Source organism: Rana temporaria, chromosome 7 (genome assembly GCF_905171775.1).
Source record: "Rana temporaria chromosome 7, aRanTem1.1, whole genome shotgun sequence".
Lineage (NCBI taxonomy): Eukaryota > Metazoa > Chordata > Amphibia > Anura > Ranidae > Rana > Rana temporaria.
Genome location: NC_053495.1, coordinates 211,201,119 through 211,225,882, shown reverse-complemented (window position 1 = coordinate 211,225,882; position 24,764 = coordinate 211,201,119). Strand labels below are relative to the sequence as shown.

General features: G+C 50.3%; 1 protein-coding gene across 1 annotated transcript in view; it reads left to right on the top strand.

Moving 5' to 3' along the window:
- Window positions 1-24,764, top strand: part of ERI3 (ERI1 exoribonuclease family member 3) — an 81,468-nt gene that overhangs the window by 5,122 nt on the left and 51,582 nt on the right. The window contains exon 2 of the mRNA XM_040360956.1: window positions 21,880-22,166. Coding sequence (XP_040216890.1) covers window positions 21,909-22,166 — 258 coding nt within the window. The 5' untranslated portion in view covers window positions 21,880-21,908. The remainder of the gene's footprint in view (window positions 1-21,879; window positions 22,167-24,764) is intronic.

Below are 24,764 nucleotides of genomic sequence, written 5' to 3'. Positions count from 1 at the left end.
CTACACTGGGCGTCTCCCGTACTGCATCACACCTACACTGGGCGTCTCCCGTACCACATCACACCTACACTGGGCGTCTCCCGTACCACATCACACCTACACTGGGTGTCTCCCGTACCACATCACACCTACACTGGGCGTCTCCCGTACGGCATCACACCTACACTGGGCGTCTCCCGTACCGCATCACACCTACGCTGGGCGTCTCCCGTACGGCATCACACCTACACTGGGCGTCTCCCGTACGGCATCACACCTACACTGGGCGTCTCCCGTACCACATCACACCTACACTGGGCGTCTCCCGTACCACATCACACCTACACTGGGCGTCTCCCGTACCACATCACACCTACACTGGGCGTCTCCCGTACCACATCACACCTACACTGGGCGTCTCCCGTACCGCATCACACCTACACTGGGCGTCTCCCGTACCACATCACACCTACACTGGGCGTCTCCCATACCACATCACACCTACACTGGGCGTCTCCCGTATGGCTTCACACCTACACTGGGCGTCTCCCATACCGCCTCACACCTACACTGGGCGTCTCCCATATGGCGTCACACCTACAGTGCCTTGGGAAAGTATTCGGCCCCCTTGAACTTTGCAACCTTTTGCCACATTTCAGGCTTCAAACATAAAGATATAAAACTGTCATTTTTTTTGAAGAATCAACAACAAGTGGGACACAAACATGAAGTGGAACGAAATTTATTGGATATTTCAAACTTTTTTAACAAATAAAAAAACTGTAAAATTGGGCGTACAAAAGTATTCAGCCCCCTTAAGTGAATACTTTGTAGCGCCATCTTTTGCTGCGATTACAGCTGTAAGTCGCTTGGGGTATGTCTGTGCTGTAAGTCGCTTTGCACATCGAGAGACGGAAATTTTTGCCCATTCCTCCTTGCAGAACGGCTGGAGCTCAGTGATTGGATGGAGAGCGTTTGTGAACAGCAGTTTTCAGTTCTTTCCACAGATTCTCGATTGGATTCAGGTCTGGACTTTGACTTGGCCATTCTAACACCTGGATATGTTTATTTGTGAACCATTCCATTGTAGATTTTGCTTTATGTTTTGGATCATTGTCTTGTTGGAAGACAAATCTCCGTCCCAGTCTCAGGTCTTTTGCAGACTCCATCAGGTTTTCTTTCAGAATGGTCCTGTATTTGGCTCCCTTGTCCCTGCTGAAGAAAAGCAGGCCCAAACTATGAAGCTGCCACCACCATGTTTCACAGTGGGGATGGTGTGTTCAGGGTGATGAGCTGTGTTGCTTTTACGCCAAACATAACGTTTTTCATTGTTGCCAAAAAGTTTGATTTTGGTTTCATCTGACCAGAGCACCTTCTTCCACATGTTTGGTGTGTCTCCCAGGTGGCTTGTGGCAAACTTTAACCACTTAAGCCCCGGACCATATTGCTGCCTAAAGACCCAAGGGGTTTTTACAGTTCGGCACTGCGTCGCTTTAACAGACAATTGCACGGTCGTGCGACGTGGCTCGCAAACAAAATTGGCGTCCTTTTTTCCCCACAAATAGAGCTTTCTTTTGGTGGTATTTGATCACCTCTGCGTTTTTTATTTTTTGCGCTATAAACAAAAATAGAGCGACAATTTTGAAAAAAATGCAATATTTTTTACTTTTTCTATAATAAATATCCCCCAAAAACATATATACATTTTTTTTTTTCCTCAGTTTAGGCCGATACGTATTCTTCTACCTATTTTTGGTAAAAAAAATCGCAATAATCGTTTATCGGTTGGTTTGCGCAAAATTTATAGCGTTTACAAAATAGGGGATAGTTTTATTTTTTTACTACTAATGGCGGCGATCAGCGATTTTTTTCGTGACTGCGACATTATGGCGGACACTTCGGACAATTTTGACACATTTTTGGGACCATTGTCATTTTCACAGCAAAAAATGCATTTAAATTGCATTGTTTATTGTGAAAATGACAGTTGCAGTTTGGGAGTTAAACACAGGGGGCGCTGTAACATTTAGTGTTCACTTTGTGTGTGTTTACTAGTGTAGGGGGATGTGGCTGTAGGAATGACGTCATCGATCGAGTCTCCCTATAAAGGGGATCACCCGATCGATGCGCCGCCACAGTGAAGCACGGGGAAGCCCTGTTTACACATGGCTCTCCCCGTTCTTCAGCTCCGGGGAGCGATCGCGACGGAGCGGCTATAAACGAATAGCCGCGCCGTCGTCCCGGATCGCTCCCCGAGCGGACCCGACCTCCGCATGTACCGGGGGGGGTCCCGATCGGACCCCCCACCCACGTCTAGCAGAGGACGTACATGTACGTACATGTGCCTGTCCATGCCATTCTGCTAACATATATGTACATGCAGCGGTCGGGAAGTGGTTAAACAACACTTTTTATGGATATCTTTAAGAAATGTCTTTCTTCTTGCCACTCTTCCATAAAGGCCAGATTTGTGCAGTATACAGGGACTGATTGTTGTCCTATGGACAGTAGGGGTGCAACGGATCACGGTTGATCCGTGATCCGAACGGGTCACCCCCTTTGGATCGGAACACACTGTGATCTGCGGGTTGGCGCGGCTCCGGAGGTAGGCCGAAGCCGCGGCCTTTCCTAATGTTATGTCCGCGGCTCCGGAGCTAGGCCGAAGCCGCGGCCTTTCCTAACGTTATGGCCTGCGGCTTCGGCCTACCTCCGGAGCCACGGCCATAACACTAGGAAAGGCCGCGGCTTTGGCCTAGCTCCAGACCAGCAGGAATAACATTAGGAAAGGCCGCGGCTTCGGCCTAGCCCTGGAGCCGCGGCCATAACGCTAGGAAAGGCCGCGGCTTCGGCCTAGCTCCAGAGCCGCGGCCATCTTGGTACACCCGGCGGCGGCCCTCCTCTGTTTACACCCACAGAGGAGGAGCCCGCAATCGTGGGGAAGAAGCACGCGCTGGGAGTGTCTGTACTGTTCGAGGGGGGTCTCTTCCCCCTTAGAGGAGGGGGGGTCTCTTGCCCCGAGAGGAGGGGGGTCTCTTGCCCCTAGAGGAGGGGGTGTCTCTTGCCCCTAGAGGAGGGGGGGTCTCTTGCCCCGAGAGGAGGGGGGGTCTCTTGCCCCGAGAGGAGGGGGGGTCTCTTGCCCCGAGAGGAGGGGGGTCTCTTGTACTGAGAGGAGGGGGGGTCTCTTGTACTGAGAGGAGGGGGGGTCTCTTGTACCGAGAGGAGGGGGGGTCTCTTGTACCGAGAGGAGGGGGGGTCTCTTGTACTGAGAGGAGGGGGGGTCTCTTGTACCGAGAGGAGGGGGGGTCTCTTGTACTGAGAGGAGGGGGGGTCTCTTGTACCGAGAGGAGGGGGGGTCTCTTGTACTGAGAGGAGGAGGGGGTCTCTTGTACTGAGAGGAGGGGGGGGTCTCTTGTACTGAGAGGAGGGGGGTCTCTTGTACCGAGAGGAGGGGGGGTCTCTTGTACTGAGAGGAGGGGGGGTATTCGCACGAGGGGGTACTATAGTTGGTGGGGGGAGGTGAACAGTGGGGGGAGATGTGTATATTACAGTGGGGGGGAGATGTGTATATTACAGTGGGGGAGAATTTTTTTTTATTTGCCGATCTGAAAAATGATCCGATCCGTGACTCCTGATCTGAGGAACGATCCGAACCGTGAGTTTTTTGATCCGTCGCAGCCCTAAAGGACAGAGTCTCCCACCTCAGATCTCTGCAGTTCCTCCAGAGTGATCATTGGGCCTCTTGGCTGCATCTCTGATCCGTCTTCTCCTTGTATGAGCTGAAAGTTTAGAGGGACGGCCAGGTCTTCGTAGGTTTGCGGCGGTCTGATACTCCTCCCATTTCAATATTATCGCTTGCACAGCGCACCTTGGGATGTTTAAAACTTGGGAAATCTTTTTGTATCCAAATCCGGCTTTAAACTTCTTCACAACAGTATCTCGGACCTGCCTGGTGTGTTCCGTGTTCTTCATGATGCTCTCTGCGCTTTAAACGGACCTCTGAGACTATCACAGTGCAGGCGCATTGATACGGAGACTTGATTACACACAGGTGGATTCTATTTATCATCATTAGTCATTTAGGTCACCATTGGATCCTTCAGAGATTCTCACTGAACTTCTGGAGAGAGTTTGCTGCACTGAAAGTAAGGGGGCTGAAGAATTTTGCACACCCAATTTTTCAGTTTTTTATTTGTTAAAAAAGTTTGAAATATCCAATAAATTTCTTGATTGTGTCCCACTTGTTGTTGATTCTTCAAAAAAAAATTACAGTTTTATATCTTTATGTTTGAAGCCTGAAAAGTGGCAAAAGGTCGCAAAGTTCAAGGGGGCCGAATACTTTCACAAGGCACTGTACACTGGGCGTCTCCCTACGCTGGGCGTCTCCCTACGCTGGGCGTCTCCCTACGCTGGGCGTCTCCCGTACCGCATCACACCTACACGGGGCGTCTCCTGTACGGCTTCACACCTCACTTTTGGAGGGATCTCCTCTCACTTCCTGTTGTGGCCATGGGACAGAAAATGAAGGGAAATCTCCCCAATGGGGACACTAGTTCTTGTGACCACTCACTTTGAAGGGATTTCCTTTCACTTCCTGTTGTGGCCATGAGACAGGAAGTGAAGGGAAATCTCCCTAATGAGGACACTAGTTCTGGTGACACCTCACTTTGGAGGGATTTCCTTTCACTTCCTGTTGTGGCCATGAGACAGGAAGTGAAGTAACATCTCCCCAAATAGGACATATGAAAGAAAAGAAGATACAAATGTATCTGTTGTTGATCTTTGTATTTATGACGCAAATCAAATCATCTTTCTATGGAGCCGGTTCACATGTGTGCGAATTTAAAGAGTCCTGTGCGTTTTTTGGAGCACTGCGCTTCCGGTGCGAATTCCCGGCTCATTGCTTTCTATGGGAACGCATCTGAATCGCCCATTGGATCAGTTTTGAATATGAATTTGATCCGCCACAATAAAGAAAAAAAATAGCATGACCCCCCCCCCCCAATTCATACCAGACCCTTATCCGTGCATGCAGGAAAGGAGGAGGGGACGAGCAAGGGCCCCCCCCCCGACCCCAAAGCACCTTGTCCCCATGTTGATGGTGACAAGGGCCTCTTCCCCACAACCCTGGGCGGTGGTTGGGGGTGTCTGTGGGCAGGGGGGCTTATTGGAATCCGGAAGCCCCCTTTAACAAGGGCCCCCAAATCCCCCCACCCATGTAAATGAATATGAGGTACGCATATTTTACAAAAAAATAGTAAAAAATAAATAAAAACACGCACAATTCCTTTATTATATATAGAAAAACAATGCCCCCCCCCCGGTGAAGATCCATCGTCCAATCACATCGCTCACCGACCCGAAGAAAATAAATAAAAAGGCTCCACTCCCGCTGTCTGCCTGCTCCGCCATGACAGTTCTTGAATGGCTAAGGGGCGGGGCCACTCAGCGATGTCACCTGGTGGCACCGCCCCCCTGTGACATCACCGTCACTGCACATGTGTGAATCCGGCCATAAAGTGGAATTTCTCTCTCCCAATCGTCATTGATTATATTTAATCCATAGTAAATAGATAGGAAAGTATATTATGTTTACTTGTTTTATACTTCTTTATTTTTTTTTTTACACATATTCAGTTACTTCCTGGTTTCTTGCCTGGGCAAATAATGTCATACACTCCAGGAGTCTTCAGGAGGGGAGGAGGGGCTTTTTCAGCTAAGCACACCCTCTCCTGCATGCATACTTGAGCATGGATGGAGACATGGATGGAGAGATAGGTGGATGGAGAGATGGATGGATGGAGACATGGGTGGATGGAGACATGGGTGGATGGATGAATGAGGGGATGGATGGAGACATGGGTGGATGGATGAATGAGGGGATGGATGGAGAGATGGGTGGATGGATGGAGACATGGGTGGATGGATGAATGAGGGGATGGATGGAGACATGGATGGATGGAGAGATGGATGGATGGAGACATGGGTGGATAAATGGAGACATGGGTGGATGGATGGATGGAGACATGGATGGGGGAGTGGAAGGATGGATGGGGGGATGGATGGACGAGGGGATGGATGGAGACATGGATGGATGGACGAGGGAGTTTGCTTTGCATATTAAAAATGTATTGATTAGAATGTTTGGTTTGCAGCTCCACTTTAATAACTGATCTCTTCTCCATCTCTCTGTGTTTATTGTAGGCTGATTGATATTCTTCCCTTTCCTTTAATATTTGCTTTTTCCGGAAGCGCTGATGAAGGGGGAGGGGTTTGGCCCCTGAAATGCTTTGGATGTTTTATGTGATTATACTTTTACAATGTTTGTAACCCCAGAGATAAAATGCTTCTGTCTCTGCAAGGGGTTCTTAGGAGCTCTTTAATAGCACTAGTATTTTCTTTTGCTGTGTCTGCAGTGCTTCTGTATTACCTGGCTGATCCTGCTGGTTCCCTTCTTCCTGGTAGTAAACTGACCACACTATGCATGGCAGCCAATAGGGTTGTGATTATGGTTATGGTTAGGGTTATGGCTAGTGTTATGGTCAGGGTTATGGCTAGATTTAGGGTTAGGTTAGAGTTATGGCAAGGATTAGGGTTAGAGTATGACTCAGGTTAGGGTTATGGCTAGAGTTTGGGTTATGGCTAGATTTAGAGTTATGGTTAGGGTTATGGCTTGGGTTATGGGTAGGGTAAGGGGTGTGGCTAGGGTTAGGGTTATGGCTAGATTTAGGGTTATGGCTAGATTTAGGGTTATGGTTAGGGTTATGGGTAGGGTTATGGCTAGATTTAGGGTCATGGCTAGGGTTACGGTTATGGCTAGGGTTAGCGTTATGGCTAGGGTAAGGATTGTGGCTAGGGTATGGCTAGATTTAGGGTTATGGTTAGAGTTATGGCTAGGGTTTGGGTTGTGGCTAGGGTTAGAGTTGTGGCTAGGCTTATGGTTTTGGCAAAATTTAGGGTTATGGCTAGATGTAGGGTTAGGGTTATGTCTAGAGTTAGGGTCATGGCTAGGGTTAGGGCTAGATTTATGGTTAGGGTTATGGCTAGAGTTAGGGTCATAGCTAGGGTTAGGGTTATGGCTAGATTTAGGGTTATTGCTAGGGTTATGGCTAGATTTAGAGTTATGGTTAGGGTTAGGGTTATGGCTAGGGTTAGGGTTATGGCTAGAGTTAGCATTATGGCTAGGGTTAGGGTTGTGGCTAGAGTTAGGGTTATGGCTAGAGTTATGGTTAGGGTTATGGCTAGATTTAGGGTTATGGCTAGGGTTAGGGTTATGGCTAGGGTTAGAGTTATGGCTAGGGTTAGGGTTATGGCTAGGGTTAAGGTTAGGCTAGGGTTAGAGTTATGGCTAGATTTAGGGTTAGGAGTATGGCTAGGTTTAGGGTTATAGCTAGGGTAAGGGTTATGGCTAGATTTAGGGTTATTGCTAGGGTTTTGGCTAGATTTACAGTTAGGGTTAGAGTTATCGCTAGGGTTATGGCTAGGGTTAGGGTTATGGCTAGGGTTAGTGTTGTGGCTAGAGTTAGGGTTATGGCTAGAGTTATGGTTAGGGTTATGGCTAGATTTAGGGTTATGGCTAGGGTTAGGGTTATGCCTAGAGTTATGGCTAGGGTTAGAGTTATGACTAGGGTTAAGGTTAGGCTAGGGTTAGAGTTATGGCTAGGGTTAGGGGTATGGACAGATTTAGGGTTATGGCTAGTGTTATGATCAGGGTTATGGATAGATTTATGGTTTGGTTAGGGTATGGCTCGGGTTATGGGTAGGGTTATGGTTAGGCTAGGGTTAAGGTTATGGCTAGAGTTAGGGTTATGGCTAGAGTTAGGGTTGTGGCTAGGGTTAGAGTTATGGCTAGATTTAGGGTTATGGCTAGAGTTAGGGTTGTGGCTAGGGTTAGGGCTAGATTTAGGGTTATGGCTAGGGTTCGAGTTATGGCTAGGGTTCGGGTTATGGCTAGGGTTAGGGTTATGGCTAGATTTAGGGTTAGGGTTATGGCTAGAGTTAGGGTCATGGTTAGGGTTATGGCTAGATTTAGGGTTATTGCTAGGGTTATGCCTAGAGTTATGGCTAGGGTTAGGGTTATGGCTAGGGTTAAGGTTAGGCTAGGGTTAGAGTTATGGCTAGATTTAGGGTTAGGGATATGGCTTGGTTTAGGGTTATAGTTAGGGTTTTGGCTAGATTTAGGGTTATTGCTAGGCTTATGGCTAGATTTAGAGTTAGGGTTAGAGTTATGGCTAGGGTTAGGGTTATGGCTAGAGTTAGGGTTATGGCTAGGGCTATGGTTAGGGTCATGGCTAGGGTTACGGTTATGGCTAGGGTTAGCGTTATGGCTCGGATTAGGGTTGTGGCTAGAGTTAGGGTTATGGCTAGATTTAGGGTTTTGGCTAGGGTTAGGGTTATGGCTAGGGTTAGAGTTATGGCTAGGGTTAATGTTAGGCTAGGGTTAGAGTTATTGCTAGATTTAGGGTTAGGGGTATGGCTAGGTTTAGGGTTATGGCTAGGGTTATGGTTGTGGCTAAGGTTATGGCTAGATTTAGGGTTATGGCTAGTCTTATGATCAGGGTTATGGATAGATTTATGGTTAGGTTATGGTATGGCTCGGGTTATGGGTAGGGTTATGGTTAGGCTAGAGTTAGGGTTATGGCAAGAGTTAGGGTTGTGGCTAGGGTTCGGATTATGGCTAGATTTAGGGTTATTGCTAGAGTTAGGGTTATGGCTAGGGTTATGGCTAGGATTCGGGTTATGGCTAAGTTTAGAGTTATGGCTAGGGTTAGGGTTATGGCTAGATTTAGGGTTATGGCTAGAGTTAGGGTCATGGCTAGGGTTATGGTTAGATTTAGGGTTAAGGCTAGGGTTAGGCTTATAGCTAGGGTTAGGATTATGGCTAGATTTATGGTTAGGGTTGTGGCTAGATTTAGGGTTATGGTTAGGGTTATGGCTAGAGTTAGGGTTATGGCTACGGTTAGGGTTGTGGCTAGAGTTAGGGTTATGGCTCTTGTTAGGGTTATGGCTAGATTTAGGGTGATGGCTAGGGTTAGGGTTATGGCTAGGGTTATGGCTAAGGTTAGAGTTATGGCTAGGGTTAGGGTTATGGTTAAGGTTAGGCTAGGGTTAGAGTTATGGCAAGATTTAGGGTTAGGGTTATGGCTAGGTTTAGGGCTAGGGTTAGGGTTATAGATAGGGTTATGGCTAGGTTTAGGGTTATGGTTATGGCTAAGGTTATGGCTAGATTTAGGGTTATGGTTCGTGTTATGATCAGGGTTATGGATAGATTTAGGGTTAGGGTTATGGCAAGGGTTAGGTTATGGCTCGGGTTATGGTTAGGCTAGGGTTAGTGTTATGGCTAGATTTAGGGTTATGGCTAGGGTTAGGGTTAGGGTTATGGCTAGATTTAGGGTCATGGCTAGGGTTAGGGTTATGGCTAGATTTAGGGTTATGGCTAGATTTAGGGTTAGGGTTATGGCTAGTGTTATGGTCAGGGTTATGGATAGATTTAGGGTTAGGTTAGGGTTATGGCAAGGATTAGGGTTAGGGTATGGCTCAGGTTAGGGTTATGGGTAGGGTTAAGATTAGGCTAGTGTTATGGCTAGAGTTAGGGTTATGTCTAGATTTAGGGTTATGGCTAGAGCTAGGGTTATTGCTAGATTTAAGGTTATGGTTAGGTTTATGGCTAGATTTAGGGTTAGGGTCATGGCTAGGGTTAGGTTTTTTGGCTAGATTTTGGATAATGGTTAGGGTTAGGGTTAGTGTTATGGCTAGATTTAGGGTTATGGTTAGGGTTCTGGCTAGCGTTAGGGTTCTGGCTAGATTTAGGGTTGGGGTAATGGCTAGATTTAGGGTTTTGGCTAGGGTTAGGATTATTGCTAGGGTCAGTGTTATTGCTCGAGGTTAGGGTTATTGCTCGAGGTTAGGGTTATGGCTAGAGTTAGGGTATGGATAGGCTGCACTGAGAATGCAGCCTATCCATTCACTAGAGAGCGGTGACATCACTGAGAGTGCAGCCTATCCATTGGCTGGAGAGCGGTGACATCACTGAGAATGCAGCCTATCCATTCACTAGAGAGCGGTGACATCACTGAGAATGCAGCCTATCCAATCACTAGAGAGCGGTGACATCACTGAGAGTGCAGCCTATCCATTGGCTGGAGAGCGGTGACATCACTGAGAATGCAGCCTATCCATTCACTAGAGAGCGATGACATCACTGAGAGAGCAGCCTATCCAATCACTAGAGAGCGATGACATCACTGAGAATGCAGCCTATCCAATCACTAGAGAGCGGTGACATCACTGAGAATGCAGCCTATCCAATCACTAGAGAGCGGTGACATCACTGAGAATGCAGCCTATCCATTGGCTGGAGAGCGGTGACATCACTGAGAATGCAGCCTATCCAATCACTAGAGAGCGGTGACATCACTGAGAATGCAGCCTATCCATTCACTAGAGAGCGGTGACATCACTGAGAATGCAGCCTATTCATTGGCTGGAGAGCGGTGACATCACTGAGAATGCAGCCTATCCAATCACTAGAGAGCGGTGACATCACTGAGAATGCAGCCTATCCAATCACTAGAGAGCGGTGACCTCACTGAGAATACAGCCTATCCAATCACTAGAGAGCGGTAACATCACTGAGACTGCAGCCTATCCAATCACTAGAGAGCGGTGACATCACTGAGAATGCAGCCTATCCCTTCACTAGAGAGCGGTGACATCACTGAGAATGCAGCCTATCCCTTCACTAGAGAGCGGCGACATCACTGAGAATGCAGCCTATCCCTTCACTAGAGAGCGGTGACATCACTGAGAATGCAGCCTATCCATTGGCTGGAGAGATGACATCACAGAGAATGCAACCTATCCAATCACTAGAGAGCGGTGACATCACTGAGAATGCAGCCTATCCAATCACTAGAGAGTGGTGACCTCACTGAGAATGCAGCCTATCCAATCACTGGAGAGCGGTGACATCACTGAGAATGCAGCCTATCCAATCACTAGAGAGCGGTGACATCACTGAGAATGCAGCCTATCCAATCACTAGAGAGCGGTGACATCACTGAGAATGCAGCCTATTCATTGGCTGGAGAGCGGTGACCTCACTGAGAATGCAGCCTATCCATTCACTAGAGAGCGGTGACATCACTGAGAATGCAGCCTATCCATTCACTAGAGAGCGGTGACATCACTGAGAATGCAGCCTATCCAATCACTAGAGAGCGGTGACATCACTGAGAATGCAGCCTATCCAATCACTAGAGAGCGGTGACATCACTGAGAATGCAGCCTATCCATTGGCTGGAGAGCGATGACATCACTGAGAATGCAGCCTATCCATTCACTAGAGAGCGGTAACATAACTGAGAATGCAGCCTATCCAATCACTAGAGAGCGGTGACATCACTGAGAATGCAGCCTATCCAATCACTAGAGAGCGGTGACATCACTGAGAATGCAGCCTATTCATTGGCTGGAGAGCGGTGACCTCACTGAGAATGCAGCCTATCCATTCACTAGAGAGCGGTGACATCACTGAGAATGCAGCCTATCCATTCACTAGAGAGCGGTGACATCACTGAGAATGCAGCCTATCCAATCACTAGAGAGCGGTGACATCACTGAGAATGCAGCCTATCCAATCACTAGAGAGCGGTGACATCACTGAGAATGCAGCCTATCCATTGGCTGGAGAGCGATGACATCACTGAGAATGCAGCCTATCCATTCACTAGAGAGCGGTAACATAACTGAGAATGCAGCCTATCCAATCACTAGAGAGCGGTGACATCACTGAGAATGCAGCCTATCCAATCACTAGAGAGCAGTGACATCACTGAGAATGCAGCCTATCCATTGGCTGGAGAGTGATGACATCACTGAGAATGCAGCCTATCCAATCACTAGAGAGCGGTGACATCACTGAGAATGCAGCCTATCCAATCACTAGAGAGCGGTGACATCACTGAGAATGCAGCCTATCCAATCACTAGAGAGCAGTGACATCACTGAGAATGCAGCCTATCCATTGGCTGGAGAGTGATGACATCACTGAGAATGCAGCCTATCCATTGGCTAGAGACCGGTGACATCACTGAGAATGCAGCCTATCCATTGGCTGGAGAGCGATGACATCACTGAGAATGCAGCCTATCCATTGGCTGGAGAGCGATGACATCACTGAGAATGCAGCCTATCCAATCACTAGAGAGCGGTGACATCACTGAGAATGCAGCCTGTCCATTGGCTGGAGAGTGGTGACATCACTGAGAATGCAGCCTATTCATTGGCTGGAGAGCGGTGACATCACTGAGAATGCAGCCTATCCATTGGCTAGAGAGCGGTGACATCACTGAGAATGCAGCCTATCCATTCACTAGAGAGCGGTGACATCACTGAGAATGCAGCCTATCCATTGGCTGGAGAGATGACGGCCCATGTTGGGTTGCAGGCTGGGATGTTGGGCTCTCTCTGTGTACGGAGTGTGCGGCGGGTCTCGGGTTTCTGTTGTTGGCGGGGTATTTATAGCGGCACGCGGTGTCTCTGTGTCGGTGAGGGGGGTGGATTTGGTGACATTGGAGGAGATATTCGGCGTCCATTGTTCTATTCTGGGAAGACGCGAAGTTTGTAGAATCCCAGTAAACCAATGAGAAGGCACAGATCTCCCGGGGTCATGATTTGGGAGATGAGACGTTGTGACGTCGGTTTCCTGCCTGGGAGGTCTGTCACATCCCCGGCAGAAGGTGACTCTCCCGCCACATATGTGAGAAGTCAGCGCTGATCCCCGCCCCCCCGCCCCCCCCCCCGCCGCCGCCGCCCCGGAGACTTCTTCTCATCTGTCTTTGTATATGATCCGATTACTCCAAGTCTGACATTTGGAATGTTTGGCCCCAGAGCCTTTATTGGGACGTCTCAGTGACGATCACATCTTCCCCTCATCTTTGCATTTATTTTTGTGTCATTAACGAGCTGCCTTATGGGTGGGGGAGGGGACACATTGCGAGCGTGAGACGTGTGAAATCTTCACATACACTATATGACCAAAAGTATTTGGACGCCTGCCTTTACCCTTACATGAACTTTAATGACATCCCAGTCTTAGTCCGTAGGGTTCAATATTGAGTTGGCCCCGCCCTTTGCAGCTTCACCTCTTCTGGGAAGGCCGTCCACAAGGTTTAGGAGGGTGTCTATGGGCATACGACACAGATCATTCGAATAAGGATAGTCGGGTAGTGCGGTGGACTGGAGAAGTGGCAGGTTGCAGGACTGACACCATGGGTAGGTAGGCACTGCCTCTAATAGGTAAGATTGGCCACAGGTAGTAGGCTCGGCCCATGGTAGGTAAGCTTGGCTCTGGGTAGGTAGGCTCTGCCCCTTATACACCTGTAGGTAAGATTGGCCACAGGTAGTTGGCTCGGCCCATGGTAGGTAAGCTTGGCTCTGGGTAGGTAGGCTCTGCTCCTAATAGGTAAGATTGGCCACAGGTAGTAGGCTCGGCCCATGGTAGGTATGTTCGGCCCCCTTATAGGTAGGCTCTGCCCCTTATAGGTAAGATTGGCCGTAGGTAGTAGGCTTGGCCCATGGTAGGTAAGCTTGGCCCCCGGGTAGGTAGGCCCGACCAAGGTAGGTAGGCTCTGCCCCTTATAGGTGAGATTGGCCACAGGTAGTAGGCTCAGCCCATGGTACGTAAGCTTGGCTCTGGGTAGGTAGGCTCTGCCCCTTATATACCTGTAGGTAAGATTGGCCACAGGTAGTAGGGCGCAGCCCATGGTAGGTAAGATTGGCCACAGGTAGTAGGCTTGGCCCTGGGTAGGTAGGCTATGCCCTTGATAGGTAAGATTGGCCACAGGTAGTAGGCTCGGCCCATGGTGGGTAGGTTCGGCCCCGGTTATGTAGGCTCTGCCCCTTATAGGTGAGATTGGCCACAGGTAGTAGGCTCAGCCCATGGTAGGTAAGCTTGGCTCTGGGTAGGTAGGCTCTGCCCCTTATACACCTGTAGGTAAGATTGGCCACAGGTAGTAGGGCGCAGCCCATGGTAGGTAAGCTTGGCCACAGGTAGTAGGCTTGGCCCTGGGTAGGTAGGCTATGCCCTTGATAGGTAAAATTGGCCACAGGTAGTAGGCTCGGCCCATGGTAGGTATGTTCGGCCCCCGATTAGGTAGGCTCTGCCCCTTATAGGTAAGATTGGCCACGGGTAGTAGGCTCGGCCCATGGTAGGTAAGCTTGGCCCCCGGGTAGGTAGGCTTGACCGAGGTAGGTAGGCTCTGCCCCTTATAGGTAAGATTGGCCACAGGTAGTATGCTCAGCCCATGGTAGGTAAGCTTGGCCACAGGTAGTAGGCTTGGCCCTGGGTAGGTAGGCTATGCCCTTGATAGGTAAAATTGGCCACAGGTAGTAGGCTCGGCCCATGGTAGGTATGTTCGGCCCCCGATTAGGTAGGCTCTGCCCCTTATAGGTAAGATTGGCCACGGGTAGTAGGCTCGGCCCATGGTAGGTAAGCTTGGCCCCCGGGTAGGTAGGCTTGACCGAGGTAGGTAGGCTCTGCCCCTTATAGGTAAGATTGGCCACAGGTAGTAGGCTCAGCCCATGGTAGGTAAGATTGGCCACAGGTAGTAGGCTTTGCCCTGGGTAGGTAGGCTCTGCCCTTGATAGGTAAGATTGGCCACAGGTAGTAGGCTCGGCCCATGGTGGGTAGGTTCGGCCCCGGTTATGTAGGCTCTGCTCCTTATAGGTAAGATTGGCCACAGGTGGTAGGCTCGGCCCATGGTAGGTAAGCTTGGCTCTGGGTAGGTAGGCTCTTCCCCTTATACACCTGTAGGTTAGATTGGCCACAGGTAGTAGGCTCGGCCCATGGTAGGTAAGCTTGGCTCTGGGTAGGTAGGCTCTGCTCCTAATAGGTAAGATTGGCCACAGGTAGTAGGCTCGGCCCATGGTAGGTAGGCTCGGCTCCTGATAGGTAAGATTGGCCACAGGTAGTAGGCTCGGCCCATGGTAGGTAGGCTCGGCTGCGGTTAGGTAGGCTCTGCACCTGATAGGTAAGATTGGCCACAGGTAGTTGGCTCAGCCCATGGTAGGTAATCTTGGCCCTGGGTAGGTAGGCTTGGCCACTTGTAGGTAGGCTCTGCCCCTGATAGGTAAGATTGGCCACAGGTAGTAGGCTTGGTCCATGGTAGGTAAGCTTGGCCCTGGGTAGGTAGGCTCGCCCCAGGTGTAGGTAGGCTCGAGCCCCCTTATAGGCAAGATTGGCCTCAGTAGGCTCAGCCCATGGTAGGTAAGCTCAGGCCTGGGTACGTAAGCTTGGCCCCAGGTAGGTAGGCTCGGCCACAGCTTGTTAGGGTTGGCCACAGGTGGTAGGTAAGCTTGGCCACAGGTAGGTAGGCTCGGCCCCTGGTGTGTATTTTAGGGCTGAATATTCGATATAAGAATCCATCCCTGTCCCCCCTGTTTATCAGTCTTTTCTCTTGGTGTGTGTCCCCCCCCCCCCCAGCTGGTTCCTGGATTGCTCATCTCTCTCCGGAGTTGGGTCGCCTGGTGTGCCCCCCCACCGACCGGTTTCTGGACTCCTCATCTCTCTGGAGTTGGGTCAATGGTGTGTGTCCCCTGCCCCCCAGTCGGTTGCTGGACTCCTCATCTCTCTCTGGAGTTGGGTCGCTCGGTCCCAGCCCCCCGTCCCCCCACCTGCCGGTTCCTGGACTCCTCATCTCTCTCTGGAGTTGGGTCGCTCGGTCCCCCACCACCCACCAGTTCCTCGACTCCTCATTTCTCTCTGGAGTTGGGTTGCTCGGTTTGCCCCCCCCCCCCACTCGCCGGTTCCTGGACTCCTCATCTCTCTCTGGAGTTCGGTCGCTTGGTCCCCCACCACCTGCCGGTTCCTGGACTCCTCATCTCTCTCTGGAGTTGGGTTGCTCGGTTTGCCCCACCCGCCGGTTTCTGGACTCCTCGTCTCTCTCTGGAGTTGGGTCGCTCGGTCCCCCCCCCCCTCATCCCCCCACCCGCCGGTTCTTGGACTCCTCGTCTCTCTGGAGTTGGGTCGCTCGCCCCCCCCCCCCTCGTCCCCCCACCCGCCGGTTCTTGGACTCCTCGTCTCTCTCTGGAGTTGGGTCGCTTGGTCCCCCCCCCCACCCGCTGGTTCCTGGACTCCTCATCTCTCTGGAGTTGGGTTGCTCGGTTTGCCCCCCACCCGCCGATACCTGGACTCCTCGTCTCTCTCTGGAGTTGGGTCGCTCGGTCCCTTCCCGTCCCCCCACCCGCTGGTTCCTGGACTCCTCATCTCTCTGGAGTTGGGTTGCTCGGTTTGCCCCCCACCCGCCGATACCTGGACTCCTCGTCTCCCTCTGGAGTTGGGTCGCTCGGTCCCTTCCCGTCCCCCCACCCGCCGGTTCCTGGACTCCTCATCTCTCTGGAGTTGGGTTGCTCGGTTTGCCCCCCACCCGCCGACACCTGGACTCCTCGTCTCTCTCTCTGGAGTTGGGTCGCTCGGTGTGCCCCCCCCCTCCACCCGCCAGTTCCTGGACTCCTCGTCTCTCTCTGGAGTTGGGTTGCTCGGTTTGCCCCCCCCCCACCCGCCGGTTCCTGGACTCCTCGTCTCTCTCTGGAGTTGGGTTGCTCGGTTTGCCCCCCCCACCTGCCGGTTCCTGGACTCCTCGTCTCTCTCTGGAGTTGGGTTGCTCGGTTTGCCCCCCCCCACCCGCCGGTTCCTGGACTCCTCGTCTCTCTCTGGAGTTGGGTTGCTCGGTTTGCCCCCCCCAGCCGGTTCCTGGACTCCTCGCCTCTCTCTGGATCTCTGGAGTTGGGTCGCTCGGCCCCCCCGTCCCCCCACCCGCCGGTTCCTGGGCTCCTTGTCTCTCTCTGGAGTTGGGTCGCTCGGTTTGCCCCCCCCACCCGCCGGTTCCTGGACTCCTCGACTCTCTCTGGAGTTGTGTCGCTCGGTCCCCCCCCGCCGGTTCCTGGACTCCTCGTCTCTCTCTGGAGTTGGGTCGCTCGGTCCTCCCCCACCCGCCGGTTTCTGGACTCCTCGTCTCTCTCTGGAGTTGGGTCGCTCGGTCCTCCCCCACCTGCCGGTTCCTGGACTCCTCATCTCTCTCTGGAGTTGGGTCGCTCGGTCCCCCCCCGTCCCCCCACCCGCGGGTTCCTGGACTCCTCGTCTCTCTCCAGAGTTGGGTCTCTGTGTATCAATCTGCAGAGTCGCTTTTCTTGCGGTTTGCGGAAATGATTCTGATGGCATCTCAGGCTTCCCAGGGGTGGCCGGGCTGTGTACGGCGCGGAGAGTGATGACACCAGAGATGTGCGAAGTAATAGATCATCCGAGCCGGCCTGTGTCTGGGGAGGACGTGCACCGCGCCGGATCGGTGAAAGTCACCGAGATGACGAGAATACCAGCCGACAGCTGAGCCGCCTCATGAGTCGCTGTCAGACGCAGGCTGCAAATTCGGGAAAAGCTCTTTGTATTCCAAGAAGATCCGGGTCTATTGTTACATTGTATCCACAGGCAAATCTTTTTCTTTAGGTATGGATGAAGTGTAGAGGGGTGAGAACCTCTGCCAAGTCTTTATATCAGGTCCGGGGGGTTATCACCCTCTCTATTTCCATCAAAATACATAGAGAAGACGCTGGTTATTGTCACAGCTGAAGAAGGGACATCCCATCGCTTTGAAAATGTTTCCTCTAACTTCCTGTTGTGGTTCTACGAAACAGGAAGTGGAGGGAAATTTCCCCGATGGGACACAGAGGTTAGAAAATATCCATAAGACATTGGCTATCCTCATTGGCTTGCTGAATGTGATTGACAGCCAATGAGGAGGGAGAGTCCACATATAAATGATTCTTTCGTAAACATCTCTGGATCAGAGGGGGGGGGGGGGCTCAAATAAGAATTGTGGGGGAGGGGTGAAGATTTTTTTTGTGCATAGAATGCACCTTCAACCTTTACAACCACTTTAAGGCTCTACAAACAATATCCTTGATAAAAACAAGTGTTTGTCTTGTGATACGCTGTGTATGTTATCCACTTAACGCCCGCCCACTGTATATGTACGTCCTGTTTTTAAAGATGGATATCTCAGTAACGGCAGCAGCTGCTGCCACAACTGAGGTATCCATCTTTACAGTGGGCGGCCGTGTAAACGATAACGGCGGTCTCCGCGGCGGATTCGCCGCGAGATCGCCGTTATCGGTGGCGGGAGAGGGGCCCCCTCCCGCCACTCTTCCGCGCCCTCCTTCCGCGCCGTCGGTAGCGGCGGAGGAGATCGGATGCTGCCAGCTCGTGTGTGAGGACTTGAGTGAGGGCAAGATGGCCCCCAACGGTCCTCATAGCTCTGCTGGGTGGAAGTGACGTCAAAACGTCAGTCCCGCCCAGCCTCTTAAAGAGACAATTTTTTTGTTGTCATTTTTTTAAATGACAAATTTTCCTTTTTTTTTTATTTTCTTGCATTTAAGTCTAAATATGAGATCTGAGGTCTTTTTGACCTGCTTTGTTCTATTACAAGGGATGTTTACATTCCTTGTAATAGGAATAAAAGTGATCATTTTTTATTTTTATTTTATTTCAGTGTAAAAAATAATAAAATCAATAAAAATAAATAAGAAAACAAAAAAAAAATTTTTTTAAAGCGCCCCGTCCCGACGAGCTCGCGCACAGAAGCGAACGCATACGCGAGTAGCGCCCGCATATGAAAACGGTATTCAAACCACACAAGTGAGGTATCGCCGTGATCGTTAGAGCGAGAGCAATAATTCTTGCTACTCTGTAACTCAAAAAATGCAACCTATAGAATTTTTTAAACGTCGCCTATCGAGATTTTTAAGGGTAAAAGTTTGACGCCATGCCACGAGCGGGCGCAATTTTTAAGCGTGACATGTTGGGTATCATTTTACTCGGCGTAACATTATCTTTCACAATATATAAAAAAATTGGGCCAAATTTATTGTTGTCTTATTTTTTAATTAAAAAAAGTGAATTTTTTCCAAAAAAAGTGCGCTTGTAAGACCGCTGCGCAAATACGGTGTTACAAAATGTATTGCGATTACCGTCATTTTATTCTCTAGGGTGTTAGAAAAAAATATATATATAATGTTTGGGGGTTTTAAGTAATTTTCTAGCAAAAAAAACTGTTTTAGTCTTGTAAACACCGAATCTGAAAAACACCTTCTGTCCTTAAGTGGTTATGTAAACCTATCGGAGGTATTCTGGCTGGTTGGTTACTCCTGATTGGTTACTACTGCCATATTTCTAACACAATTATAGCAGGTTGTTTCTGATTGGTTGGATAGTACAGACGCTTTTAACCACTTAAGACCCGGACCTTTAGGCAGGTAAAGGACCCGGACAGTTTTTGCGATTCGGCACTGCGTCGCTTTAACTGAGAATTGCGCGGTCGTGCGACGTGGCTCCCAAACAAAATTGGCGTCCTTTTTTTCCCCACAAATAGAGATTTCTTTTGGTGGTATTTGATCACCTCTGCGTTTTTTATTTTTTGCGCTATAAACAAAAATAAAGCGACAATTTTGAAAAAAATTCTATTTTTTTTACTTGTTGCTATAATAAATATCCCCCAAAAAGATATAACGGGCCAGATTTACGATGGACTTACGACGGCGTATCTCCACGTACACCGTCGTAAGTCCGAATCCGAGCCGTCGTATCTATGCGCCTGATTCTTAGAATCAGTTACGCATAGATTTGGCCAAGATACGAGCGGCGTAAGTCTCCTACGCCGTCGTATCTAGGGTGCAATATTTACGCTGGCCGCAAGGGGCGCTTCCGTAGATTTACGCGTCAAATATGTAAATTAGGTAGATACGCCGATTCACGAACGTACTTGCGGCCGCTACGCCGTTTACGTTAGGCTTACGTCCGGCGTGAAGTTACCCCTGCTATATGAGGCGTAGGTAATGCAAAGTATGGACGTCGGCAAGCGTATCTTTTTACCTCGTTTACGTAAGTCGTACGTGAATGGGGCTGGGCGTAGGTTACGTTAACGTCACAGGCATTGGGCCTGGTGTATCTTAGGGCGTAAATTCGACATGATACTGAGCATGCGCGCATGCGCCGTACGATCGGCGCGTCATTTACGTGGGGTCACGATTGATTTACATAAAACACGCCCCCCTCTTCCACATTTGAATTACGCAGGCTTACGCCGGCCCATTTACGCTACGCCGCCGCAACTTACGGAGCAAGTGCTTTGTGAATACTGCACTTGCCCGTCCAAGTTGCGGAGGCGTAGCGTAAATAGGATATGCTACGCCCGCACAAAGTTACGCGCTCCTACGTGAATCTGGCCCAACATTTTTTTTTTCCTCAGTTTAGGCCGATACGTATTCTTCTACCTATTTTTGATAAAAAAAAAATCGCAATAAGCGTTTATCGATTGGTTTGCACAAAATTTATAGCGACCCACGGCTGGGCACTTAAAGAGGATGTACCTGTACATGCTTGTGCCCTGCCGTGCCATTCTGCCGACGTAAATGTGCAGGAGGCGGTCCTTAAAGCGGTGGTTCACCCTCAGTGACACGATTTTACCATCGAGACAGGCATTGTAGCGCGAGCTACAGTATGCCTGTCCCGATTTTTTTATCCCAGTACTCACCGTGTACTCGTACATTATAGATTTCGGCTCCCGCGGGGAATGGGCGTGCCTATGGAGAGGGAGGATGATTGACGGCCGGCCCTGGCACGTCACTCTCCCCGAAGACAGCCGTAGTAGGTCTCGGCTCTTCACGGCGCCTGCGCACAGGCTATTGCGCAGGCGCCGTGAAGAGCCAAGCCTATTTCGGCTATTTCCGGAGAAGCGTGACGCGCCAGAGCCGGCCGTCAATCATCCTCCGTCTCCATAGGCACGCCCATTCCCCGAGGGGAGTCGGTATCTTCGATGTACGAGTACACGGTGAGTACTGGGATAAAAAAATCGGGACAGGCATACTGGGACATCGCGCTACAATGCCTGATTTTATGGTAGAAGAAAAAAAAAATTTTTTTTTGGGGTTTATAGGGTGAACCCCCGCTTTAAGTGATTAATTTCCTTGCTTCTCCCTGTTCTTTTACCAATTTGTGCTCTAGACAAAAGTTGGCCATAGATAGAAATTTCATCGAAAAATCGTGTCTCAAGGGCGATCGTCTTCCCTTCCCTGGCCTTCTCCCTTCCCTTCCCTTCTCCCTGGCCTTTTTACTTGCCTGGCCTTTTCCATTTCGGTCCTTTCCTTTTATTTTACCGTCTCTTCTTCTCCTTTACCTTTGAACGAAATGAATTGCACATGTTTAGTCTTTCAAAGTGTGGAAATTTGGCCTGGGCAGGAAGGCGTTGGAAGTTCTCGGTACTGAAGTGGTTAAGCTTCCAAAAACCTCATGGGGGGGGGGGGGGGTTATTTACTAAAACCGGAGAGTACAAAATCTGGTGCAACCCCTGAATAGAAACCAATCCGCTTCCAGGTTTTATTGCCAAAGTGCTCCAGTTGTAGTAAATCTCCTCCCATGTCTGCAGAAAACATGTAGTGTACATAAGATAAAATAGCAGGCTAATAAAAAAATGCAGATTACGGCACTTGTGCGTGATGACGTCACGTACAGACCTCGCTTTACGCATTTTGTAGAAAGTGGCGTCTTCAGGGGGCAGGCTCGCCGCCAGTGCTGTCTGCTCTGTAATATGATGGGCAGGTGAGGGTACAGGAAGTAGAGTGCTCAGGGTGGGTGTGGCCAGTGTCCAAGGTAGTCTGTAGAGCAAGGAGGAGGCGGGGCACAGAATCTGACCAGCCATTGGTTGGGGAGGGGTCACAGGAGGTTGTCCATACCTTTATGAGTGTTTAGAGGGTAACTCCGCCCCTCCATGAGGTTTATTATCTCTCCAGCCTTGGATTGCTGTGTCTATGTGGACTTGTTGGTCTGACTGTCTCCTCCCTCTCCCCCCGCAGGTTCCCATGTAAATGCAGAAGGGGATTCAATGCAGTTACATCCCCTCATCCGGCCGCCAAGACTTCCCTATCCGCTGCTCACCAGATCTTGGGCTACTTTACCCTCCGACCCATTCTCTGTCCTCGGAGCGCAGAGCGGAGCCGACCCAATGCTCAACAGAAAGCTCGGATGCCAGGGCTTCGGGGGATCCGTCGCGGCCATGACCTCCTTCCCCCCACAGCGCTATCATTACTTCCTCGTGCTGGATTTTGAGGCCACCTGCGACAAACCCCAGATCCACCCTCAGGTACGTCAAAGATGGCCGCCTCGTCATGTGATTGCTTGTCTTGTCCCTACATAGGCTGTGTGGGCGTCGGCTAATAACATGTCGTAATTCATAGGCTGGAAGAATCCTAGTCTGCCCCGCCCACGACTATAAAAGCTCATTGACAGGCTGGAAGAATCCTAGTCTGCCCCGCCCACAACTATAAAAGCTCAGTGTCAGGCTGGAAGAATCCTAGTCTGCCCCACCCACAACTATAAACGCTCAGTGACAGGCTGATAAAATCCTAGTCTGCCCCGCCCACGACTATAAAAGCTCATTGACAGGCTGGAAGAATCCTAGTTTGCCCCACCCAACCATGACTACAATAGCTGATTGACAGGCTGGAAGAATCCTAGTATGCCCCGCCCACCCATGACTACAATATGATTGACAGGCTGATAGAATCCTAGTATGCCCCGCCCACCCACGACTATAAAAGCTCATTGACAGGCTGGGAGAATCCTAGTCTGCCCCGCCCACGACTATAAAAGCTCATTGACAGGCTGGAAGAATCCTAGTTTGCCCCGCCCAACCATGACTACAATAGCTGATTGACAGGCTGGAAAAATCCTAGTATGTCCCGCCCACCCATGACTAAAATATAATTGACAGGCTGGAAGAATCCTAGTATGCCCCGCCCACCCATGACTAAAATATAATTGACAGGTTGGAAGAATCCTAGTATGCCCCGCCCACCCATGACTACAATAGCTGATTGACAGGCTGGAAGAATTCTAGTATGCCCCACCCACCCATGACTACAATAGCTGATTGACAGGCTGATAGAATCCTAGTCTGCCCCGCCCACCCTTGACTAAAATATGATTGACAGGCTGGAAGAATCCTAGTATGCCCCGCCCACCCATGACTACAATATGATTGACATGCTGATAGAATCCTAGTTTGCCCCACCCACCCATGACTACAATAGCTGATTGACAGGCTGGAAGAATCCTAGTCTGCCCCGCCCACCCATGACTACAATATGATTGACAGGCTGGAAAAATCCTGGTCTGCCCCACCCACCCATGACTACAATATAATTGACAGGTTGAAAGAATCCTGGTCTGACCCGCCCACCCATCACTATAAAAGCTCATTGACAGGATGATAGAATTATTGTCTGCCACGCCCACCCATGACTACAATAGGTGATTGACAGCCTGGAAGAATCCTGGTCTGCCCCGCCCACCCATGACTATAAAAGCTCATTGACAGGATGATAGAATTATTGTCTGCCACGCCCACCCATGACTACAATATGATTGACAGGCTGATAGAATCCTAGTTTGCCCCGCCCACCCATCACTACAATATGATTGACAGGTTGAAAGAATCCCGGTCTACCCCACCCACGACTATAAAAGCTCATTGACAGGCTAATAGAATCCTAGCTTTCTGTTAACCCCACCCTGGTAACTGTGGCGGGAGCCCCGTGCTCGCTCTCGAGCCACCTCTGCACATCTATGGGACCTACACAGCGTTGCTCAGTCCTGCCCCCCCCTCCCTCCGATCCCTCCTCACCAGCTGTGATTGACAGTAGTGGGAGCCAATGGCTGCGTCTCAGCCAATCAGGAGAGGAAATCTCAGGGGGAGGGCAGATCCGGGTGGGGCTCAGGTAGGTATTGGGAGGGGAGCTGCACCCCCCACCCCCCTGAGGGCCGCTTCACACCACAAAAAAGCACTCCAGATCTGTTCCGGGTGCGTTTCTGCTACAGATCATTGAGGGAACCATGAATGCCGACATGTACTGTGACCTACTGAAGCAGAGCATGATCCCCTCCCTTCAGAGACTGGGCCGCAGGGTAGTATTCCAACATGATAACGTCCCCAAACGCACCTCCAAGACCACCACTGCCTTGCTAAAGAAGCCGAGGGTAAAGGTGATGGACTGGCCAAGCGTGTCTCCAGACCTAAACCCTATTGATCATCTGTGGGGGGAGGGGGAGGAGCGCAAGGTCTCCAACATCCACCAGCTCTGTGATGTCGTCATGGAGGAGGGGAAGAGGACTCCAGTGGCAACCTGTGAAGCTCTGGTGACCTCCATGCCCAAGAGGGTTAAAAGTAATGGCGGACACACAAAATATTGACACTTTGGGCCCAATTTGGAGATTTTCACTTAGGGGTGTCCTCACTTTTGTTGCCAGCGGGTTTAGACATGAATGGCTGTGTGTTGAGTTATCCGTTATACAAGCCGTACACTCCCCCCCCCCCCCCCCCTGTACACTCACTACACAACATTGGAGATACAAAGTGTCATTTCTTCAGTGTTGTCGCATGAAAAGATACAAGAAATGTGACCGGGGGGTGTACTTACTTTTGCAAGATACTGTATGTATAATGTTTGGGGGTTTCTAGCAAAAAATACAGATTTTTATTTTACTCTGCCTTTGATTGCTTTTCAGAGGTAGTTGACGGATGGTAAGGAGGTATTTGTGTTGCCTTCTCGCTGCCTGAGATAACCCAATAATGCCACACGACCGCAATTGCGCGCGTCGCGCGCGCTTGCGGTGCCATTGACCTCAGTAGGCGAGTTTGGCAGGCAGTGTTGCTTATGAAGCTTTGCACCCAGAGGGGGGG